Consider the following 9,523-nt stretch of genomic DNA (forward strand, 5'->3'; position numbering starts at 1 on the left):
GTTTGATATAAGGATATTGATCCCCTCACACACGTCTTTCATTATTTGTCACATGGTGCCAGCAAGAACTCTGTCGACCAATAGAAAGTGCCGTTTTGTCCCACGTGACCAAACACGGAAGTACAATCTGCCGCGGCGCCGCCACAACTTTTCATTGTGAGAAATCAAGGTCCTCGCCGCTTATTATCGCATTGTAACTACAGCGCGAGCACGATAAGGTCGCTAGTTATTATTTCTGAGTATTTAGCGAATTAAACTCCGCCGTGACTATGACCCAGGCTGAAAAGGAGCAGGACAACGGGAAGGAGAAAGAGAAGGAACGAGACAAGGAGAAAGAGAAGGAGCAACAGCGCGGGGTGAAAAGACCCATCGCTCCTCCGACCATCCCTGACCCCCTGCAGGAGGTGAGAGAGCAAGCCTCAACTCTGACTTAATGCTCATATTTATATAACGAAGACGAATATCCCCGTGTGAGTCCTTTTAATTCGGCCTACATAGCTTTCACGAGCACACACATTTCGTGTTCTCGACTGACAGGAGCTTAATATCAGCTACTTGTTATTTCAGTCAATCAGGTAGAAGCTGCATTAGCCCCAAAGTGATGCCTTCAAATGCTACCTTTGACAAACTGCTCTGTGAGAAGCTGTCAGCAGATACATGGCGTTTTCTCTCATAGTTAACAATTATAGGTCTAGTCAAACATTAGAAATACCCTTTAAATAAATACTTAAGCCTCTCTACCTCCCTTGATCAACTCTTTTGGAGGTCAGTGTCCACTGGCCAAATTGCTAGGGAATATTCAAATCCTACCAGCCACTCAATAGATGACCATTGTTATTTGGCTGGTGAGCAAAGCAAGCATTGGGCTAGTGGCTGGTGCGAATTTTAGAAGTAGTTAAGTGGCCTGCACAGATCCCTGACCTCAACCCCAATCAGCACGTTTGGCCTCATCAGCCAACATCAGTGGTCAACCTCACTGAAGCCCTTTTGGCTTAATAGGAGATGGTCCCTGCAACCAGGCTCCAAAATCACGTGGAAAGCCTTCTGAGAAAAGTGGAGGCTGTTATTGCAGAACATGAATGTTGTGATATGGGTATAATGTTCAGGTGTCCAAATACTTTTGGCTGATCACGCTGATAATCTCTCTCTCCTCATATATTCCTCTTTTACAGCAGATACAGAGCAATTTTGTCGTTGTCATCCACCCTGGTTCAAGGATGCTGCGCATCGGCCGAGCAACAGACACTCTTCCGGTGACAATCCCACATGTGATAGCACGCAAACACAAGCAGAGTGGACAGCCCAGATATGAGGATGCCTGGCTGTTGAGAGAAGGCCTAAATGTACGTCACCACTCTGGTGTCTCCACTCTATTCAGATTAGTTTGTGTCATTTTTCATTTTCCCTCATTGCTTCTTCACTTCTGTCCAACAGAAACCAGAGAGTAACGAGCAGAGGCAGAATGGGCTGAAAATGGTTGACCAGGCCATCTGGTCCAAGAAGATGTCGAACGGAGTGCGGAGGACGCCGGTGTCTGCTGAACAGGTGTGTGTGTTTTCAGAGAGAGAAACGGGAAGAGACAGAATTGCTGCGCCTGTAATTCTAAAATATTTACATTAATGAAGTCAATAAATAAATGTATATGCCATTAATTGCACTATATTGCACTATAAAATATGTATGTTATATGTTCATTGAAGTATAAAATGTGACATGCATTTAGATTTGTTTTAATTTGCTTCTGTATTTATTATCTTTTCAATTTAGTCTTCCATTTTATTTATTAATTTTTAATCGATTTACATAGATATATTATTTGTATGAAAGGTGCCACAGTAAATAAAGGGTCAACTTAAAGTAAAATGACTGACTCTTGTGTTGCAGTGTATAGTGCTGTCTATGCTTTTATTTGCAGAAATGTATAGAATGATCTATTTTTTGATACCTGTTTGTTTGTGTGTGTGTGTCTGTGAAGGCCAGAGCTTACAACTGTCAGATCCGTCCAGCTGTACTGGACAGCAGCTCCAGGGTGAAGTGGACCAACACAGCCCACCATCCCCCTCATCTGGTGGGAGAGGAGGTCAGTACATGCGCCTATAAAATAAGAGTTCTTAAACTGCATTACCTAAACTCTTTGTTTTATCCATTTCTTTTTATCTTTTTCTCTCTCTCTCTCTCTCCCTCACCGCCTTTCCATTCGCCATCATGCAGGCTCTTTATGTGAATCCGTCCGACTGTTACAACATTCACTGGCCTGTAGTCAGAGGTCAGCTCAATGTGCACGCCGGTCCTGGAGGCTCACTGACCGCTGTCCTGGCTGACCTGGAGACAATCTGGGGTCACGTCATTCAAAAACAACTGGATATCCCTCTCAAAGACTTAAAGGTAGGACAAACCTCCTCATCTCTTCGTATCACTTTCTTCTGTGGGACAAAGTGAAAAAAGAAAGATAATAATAATAATAATAGTATTAACAAAAATACAAAAGAAGTACAAGATTAATGTGTGCAGACCGAGAAGATGAGCATTTTACAAAGTAAGTCAAAGAATACAGATGAATCAGCAAGACTCAGGCAGCTCAACATTTCCTCAAAAACACACTGACCGGTCAATAAAAGGAAGTTGAAGAAGAAGAAAAACTAAAGTATTACTCTGTAAGCCTCAAAAATAAGATCAGACACTGATAGTGAAAATGTTTTTCTTTCAGTATTACAGATGCATCCTGTTGGTCCCCGACATCTACAACAGGCAGCACATCAAAGAAGTCGTCAACATGCTGCTGCTTAATATGGGCTTCTCAGGTATTACACACACACATATACATACATGCATGGCCTATTCAGGGTAGGCTAAAGAATGATCCGATTTGTCTCTCTTACAATCACCTTACCCTCTGTCCTTTTTTGTCTATGGATAGCGATCATTGTGCACCAGGAGTCAGTGTGTGCTACGTTTGGCAGTGGGCTGAGCAGTGCTTGTGTCGTGGATGTTGGAGACCAGAAGACCAGTCTTTGCTGTGTAGAGGACGGAGTGTCCCACAGGAACTCCAGGTAGGGTGTGATCTACATCTATGACATCATTTATGAATTCAAGTTATAATTCGCAGATATCGTGGATTCCTTTTACACATGAAACCCAAAAAAGTGACTTACTGACTATAATAAAAAATAGTGAGTGCCCAATGAAAAGAATGATGATTATGACTAGGATTAAATTTTATGTTCTGTCTGTCTGTTGGACTTTGCAGGCTGTGTTTGGCATACGGAGGCTCAGATGTGACTCGTACTTTCTTCTGGCTCCTGCAGAGGGCGGGCTTTCCCTACAGAGACTGCCAGCTGTCCAGCAGACTGGACTGTCAGCTTCTGCAACATCTGAAGGAGACCTTCTGCCATCTAGACCAAGTGTGTGTTGGTCAGGGGCCTGTGTGATTAGAGGGAGTACTGGGGAACTGTGGCTTGTATGCCTATCCATTTAATTCAAGCGTTGGGACCTTTGGTTCTGTTAAGATTAAGTGAGGAACAATATTATAGGCCAATGAAGGCCTTGAAAATTAAATGTTGGACTGAAATGAACATTTCTGCCGATATGATGATGCTTTTATTATGCACATGCAAAACAAGCCATGAAATTACTTATTTGAATTCATTTTAAATAGAGCCCTTTTTTTGCACTGCTTCTTAACAGGACATATCAGGACTACAAGATCATGAATTCCAGACACGGTTCCCAGAAGCCCCAGCTCTTCTCTACCAGGTTCGACTTGGGGATGAGAAACTAGAGGTACATCGTTCAAATAATGCAAAAGTTTGCTCTTTCAGATTGGTGCTGAAATATCTTTATTATTCTGTCTCCAGCTCGTGTAGTAGAAGTACTTCTCATCTGTGGGTCTATTTGTGTCCTCCCCCCGATGTGCATGTATGCATATGTTAGGCATCCATGGGTCTTTTCTACCCGACCACATTTGGCATCGTAGGTCAGAAGATGACATCTCTTCAGTACCGCTCCCAAGGCGACTCAGAGGATCCTCATGATGAACATTACCTGCTGGCCACACAGAGCAAACAGGACCAGGTAACGCTCAAATAGACACATGCCACACTTTGACTTAAATCACATTTCTGCTTCTCTTGTCATTTTATGAGAAATCTCCCACTTTCTTCACCAGTCCTCTAAATCAGCTGCAGACCGGAAGGCTATTTCCAGACCGGGTGGAGGTTTGGATGGTGAGATGAGCGGTCAGGGAGGGGTCGGAGAGCTCTCTGACCTGCCCAGGGCCTGTGGGAGTGGTGGCGGTGGAGGAGGGATGAAGGGGGAGATGGAGCTTGGGCCCGCCCAAGGGGAGTGCCTGATGGGAGCAGGAGAGGTGGAGGAGCCCCTGTCTGCCCACCTCTCCAGGAAGACTGCCATCATGAGCCAGTTTGAGAGCAAAGCACTGGGCCTGGATAAGGCCATCCTGCATAGTATCGACTGCTGTGGTAAGAAAGGACGCAGGGATATGATATAGGATAGGATAGGATAGGATAGGATAGGATAGGATAGGATAGAGGTTTGAATTTATCTAAGTGCTTTAAAAGAGTCAGTAAAAATGAAATTGTGTCACAAAATGGATTTACAAAAATAAAAAATACTATATAAAATCTTTTACATTTTCTTTACAAGTAAGTAAAAATCAAATGATGCAGAGGGAGAAAGATGATTTACGGGGCTCAGGTTGTTTGACCTCACGTCTTCTTTTATTGACAGCATCGGATGAAACCAAGCGCAAGATGTACAGCTCCATCCTGGTAGTGGGAGGAGGGCTCATGTTCCACGGTGCTCAGGAGTTTCTGCTTCACCGCATCATCAACAAGATGCCGCCCTCATTCAGAAGGCTGGTAGACAACGTGGAAGTTATCACAAGGCCAAAGGTAACCTGGGATATGTTGGGCACAGTCACACAGTACATACAGGGACCACTTGCCCTATCTTAAGTTTCAGAAACAGGCAAAAATCATGTCTTCTTATTACAGAAGCAATTCCTAAACTAATGGCTGTGTTCTAATCTAAAACCTTGTATCTTATCTTCAAGAATTTCTAAATTCTGTGTGTAAACTCGATTGTTGTTCAATCGGCACTCATCCTGAGTGCAGCACCACTGTTGTAAATACAAATCCCAGGTCTGTAACAATTTGTTAGATGTAATGTAGGTGCTACCTACAAACAAAACTCATTACGTCATAACAATTTTATGTGTTGAAAACTTGTATGTTGAAGTTAACATGTATGTAACACCATTCACCCTATAACAAGACACTGTACCATCAACATGAATCTGAAGGTGATATGTTAAGGTGAAAATGTTACATAATGTTGCTGTAAAGCTAACAACAGTGTTAGCCTCTTCGACAGCTATAAGTTATGTTCATGTTGTTTCCCATTTTCATTGTCATCAGCATACAGACCTAACAGCAGTGGTGCTGCCATGTTGGAACACATTTTAAATTGAGCACAGGGTCTATATCATCGTAATTCTATCCATTCTACTAACCTAAGGTAGGGTTTTTTCCCTAAATGCAGGTAGGAATAATGTTTCTGAAATACCAGAAATCCTAAAAGTTTATCCTAAACTGAATTAAGATAGGATTTCAGACTTGGGAGGTTTCTGTAATGAGGCCCCAGGAACTGCAGTGCAAGTAGCATGGTGTTCAGTGACCTTCATTTTTTTTAATTTGTCAAAAGTTGTGAGTTAGTATGATGATTGCTTCAGACAACAAACTGTAAATACACACAGCCCCTTTAATGTACTGTATGTTGACCTGCATGCACTCCAGGACATGGACCCTCGGCTGATATCGTGGAAGGGGGGAGCAGTGTTGGCGTGTCTGGACACCACCCAGGAGATGTGGATCCACCAGAGAGAATGGCAGCGCTTTGGTGCCCGAATGCTGCGCGAGAGAGCTGCCTTCGTGTGGTGAAACGAAACAGAATTTACTTGACTTGAAGACATTGTCTACACACGAGGTGTAGCGTGAGCAGCACGTTGGCAAAGCAGCGGCTTCAGTGCTCCGTCTGTGTCTACACAAGATTAATCCAGACAGTGTCGAGTGTTGGTCGTTTGAAAATTGAAGCGTAAAGTAAAAACGCGGAAGTGGCATACAGGCGCGTGTATTCACTGAGAAACACATCTAAAAAGCCTCCTGTGTAGACTGACCTGAAACACATAGTGATGCACATGTTTGCGTTTGTCATAAACATGCAGGATGACTCAAAAGGATACAACTTGATTACTGTTCAGATTCATACAGTAGATAAAGCAGCGCTGTGTGAAGAAAATCTCGTGTTTTCCTCGGGGCAAACATTAAAGTCAGAACCCTCTCTGTGCATGGTAGGAAAGTATTTTGACAGTTATAGCACTGTTAAGACGATGTTGGAGATTGTCACCAATCTTAATTTGCAGTTGTCATGGCTACGTCATCCATCAAAAACCTGAATGAGGTCATCGTTGTGTAACACTCTTAACAAAGATGGAGTTTACTTGTTAATATTGTGTAAATATTTCTGCTTGTCCTGTTTATGGAAGTTTTGATCAGTGTAAATAAAGCCTTGGACACTTGTTTACACAATAGATGCATTTTATTGAAACAAACAAAATCCACCTTTCTTAGAATTCAGCCATATTGTTTTTCAGTACAAGGTTGCCTCAGGTACAACCCAAATCTCTCTTCACAAACCCAGTAACTCGATACCCTTCAACCTTACATACATTATACAACTGCAGCTAGTTAAAAGAATGAGAAAAACATTAATCTGCTCTGCAATTATATCATACACAAAATTGCCCACTTAATAAAAATCTACTTCTTTTCAATATCTTATCACATTGTCAATATTAAAGAACAGTCAATAGTATACCATCTAATTTTTGTCAGTATTGCCCAGCTCTACATAGAGGGAAGCATTGTTGTTACAAAGTGTGACAGTAATGGAACAAGACAAACTCAGTAGGAATATGTTTTAACAGTTTTTATTCAAACAGGATACAAAACAAAGATGAACTAACTTCATGATATCCCAGAGGATGATCTAACCGAGATGTCACTGACACACATCTCTAGGAGACCGGTGTGACAGGAAAGGACAAGGGCAGAAGCAGGAAGAAGGGAGGAAGTGATGCGGATAGCTGCTGAATCGGCCAATCTGGCCCCTACATGTAGGAATTCCCAGAAAGGCGTCAAAAAACTGCTTGTGGCAGTGGCAGCCATGAAGAGGAGCCTCAGCACTGTGACATCACCATTAGAAACTTCTTTAGGTTCTCAGCAGACGGACACTGTACCGGGCCCCACGCCTACACATGCAGTATAGGCGTTTACCTACAGAGAACAGAGGGTTATACAATTGAGGAGTAGTGTTAACCCCAAATCATGTCCAAATATTTATTGAGCAACAAGGGCTTTATCTGATAAGTAATGCTTAATTCAGAAAAAAAAAACTATTCCTTACCTTCCTCATCCTCCACCCATTGGTGGAGCGTTGGGACCTCCACCGTGGGATATTCTTCCCATCCGTCTGCCACCAGGGGGACCTGGAGGACTGCAAAAGCAACAGATGAATGAAGAGTAGAGGAAACAATGGTATAAAATGAGTCTAAAGAAAGCTCATGAACTTCTTTATTAATGTTTGTCTTTTTCTGCTGTAGTAGGCAACAACATACGACTATATTCAAACTCTGCAGCTCTCCGGTGATGACCTTCCTTAGACTGGGAACAATTTTTAAGAACATAAACTTGTAACCAGCAGATTTCATACATGTTTCCAAAAAAAAAAAAGACATGCCGACCATTTTCTTTCAGTAAAACAGGACACCTGGTTTCAAAGAGATAGCCTTAGCTTGTTCCCTCCACACAGACTACACTCCCACCATCAGATTAAGTTACCTTTATTGTTTAGGACAGAAGAACATGTAGGGCATGTGTGTGTGACAGCAGTAATGATTGTGACTCTGGGACCTACCCTCTGCCATCAGTGAAGCCTGACGAACCACCATTTCCTTTCTTTGTCATGTTAGGTTGAACCAATGTCCTAAAACTGGTAGAAGACAAAGAAGAACAGAGTGGACGCAGTATATGTGGTGATTTAAAAAAAACAGCGCTGTTTTTCTCAATTCTTTGGTTTATTAAAACAAAAACAAAAAAACCTGTAAAATAAATGACAGTCTCATCTTCCTTAGCATCCACCTTCAAAGTAAATGCTAGGGTTAGGGTAGGTTGGCTTTGTCAATCAGAATCAGAAATACTTCATTGATCCCATTGGGGGAAATTGCATAATGTGAACATGTTCAGAAGCTGACATTAGCATTTAGCTTTAGGTGTTGTAAGTATCTTACTATTCCACTATTCAACCATTCACTTTGCATATGTTCTACTTACAACATGGTAAGGATATCAGACAACAGTAATCCAGTATTATGTGGCTTCTATATCACTACAGGATGACAGCTGAGGTACAGCACCTGTAGATCACATTTTCACAGTGTGATGGGTTTCACACCCATCCTAGAGAACAAAGTGGCCTTTTGGTTTTCTTGTTTTAATGCTTGTGTGGATGATTTACTTACTATAGGCCGATGAACTCCACTGCTCCCCAGAAGAGATCGACTAGTAAAGACAGTCGCCATGGCGACTGGGACCTGCTGTCCAGCACCTGACCTGAGAGGGGCAGAGATCAGGTGATGGAAGCTGACTAGCTTGTGATTTTATTCGCATTGAAAACCAACAAAAAGACTAACAAATAATGAGGACTTTAAACGAGATACAACACAACAGGGTCCTGTCTCCCAAAAGCATCTTAAGACTGAATCCAATAGCCTGGTGGCTAAGATGCTTTGGAGATACTCGAGCCGACACAGCACACTCAACAAAACTACAAAAACGAACACTGAATTTATGAGCCGAGCAATGGGGTGAACATAATAAGATACCCTTTCATACAAGACTCGCTTGATTAATTCAGCAGTTATTCCTGCTACGCACATCCAGACAGGCTAAGCTTGGCTAACAGGCTGGCTAGCCAAGTTTAGCCAGAGGCTCTGCTAACAGTGCCATTACAACTTTCTGACGAAGTGCTGTGTTTTAACTGAAATGTTACACCGACAAAACTGTGCATAAAAGAGAGCTACATATTCGCCCTAAAGACGAGAAACGGTTTAAGACAGGCGAAACCACTCACCGTTGGACACGTACACCATCTTTCAGATAGCAACACAGATTTCACAGCTGTGTTTACTACAGCCGCTGCACTTCCGGATCCGTTGTTGCTGCGTCATACTCGGACGCGCATGTGCAGTCGTACGAAACACGAGTAAGATAAATGAGACAGCATTATTTATCATACCGAGAACCTTTGATGCAATAAAAATATTAAACTCACATTTCCAATCATACATTTTACTATATATGATGCCATTCAAATATTACTGTTCATATATAAATAATTTCACCCAGCTGCATTTATACGCAAGTGTAACACAATTCATATTTTCATTATA

General features: G+C 42.2%; 2 protein-coding genes across 2 annotated transcripts; one reads left to right on the plus strand and one right to left on the minus strand.

The window, feature by feature from the left end:
• Window positions 1-128: 128 nt before the first annotated feature.
• Window positions 129-6,602, plus strand: actr8 (actin related protein 8). The gene is made up of 13 exons (XM_073470743.1): window positions 129-404; window positions 1,173-1,343; window positions 1,435-1,545; window positions 1,976-2,080; window positions 2,212-2,385; window positions 2,708-2,801; window positions 2,918-3,050; window positions 3,248-3,401; window positions 3,685-3,780; window positions 3,931-4,071; window positions 4,166-4,475; window positions 4,744-4,907; window positions 5,811-6,602. The coding sequence occupies exons 1-13, from the start codon at window positions 270-272 to the stop codon at window positions 5,952-5,954; spliced, it is 1,932 nt and encodes a 643-aa protein (XP_073326844.1). The 5' UTR covers window positions 129-269; the 3' UTR covers window positions 5,955-6,602.
• A 385-nt stretch (window positions 6,603-6,987) lies between these two features.
• Window positions 6,988-9,291, minus strand: selenok (selenoprotein K). The gene is made up of 5 exons (XM_073470744.1): window positions 9,205-9,291; window positions 8,594-8,684; window positions 7,990-8,064; window positions 7,480-7,569; window positions 6,988-7,349 (listed from the first exon to the last, which is right to left on the minus strand). The coding sequence occupies exons 1-5, from the start codon at window positions 9,221-9,223 to the stop codon at window positions 7,346-7,348; spliced, it is 279 nt and encodes a 92-aa protein (XP_073326845.1). The 5' UTR covers window positions 9,224-9,291; the 3' UTR covers window positions 6,988-7,345.
• Between the last annotated feature and the right edge of the window lie 232 nt (window positions 9,292-9,523).

This window comes from Pagrus major, chromosome 7 (genome assembly GCF_040436345.1).
Source record: "Pagrus major chromosome 7, Pma_NU_1.0".
NCBI classification, from domain to species: Eukaryota; Metazoa; Chordata; class Actinopteri; order Spariformes; family Sparidae; genus Pagrus; species Pagrus major.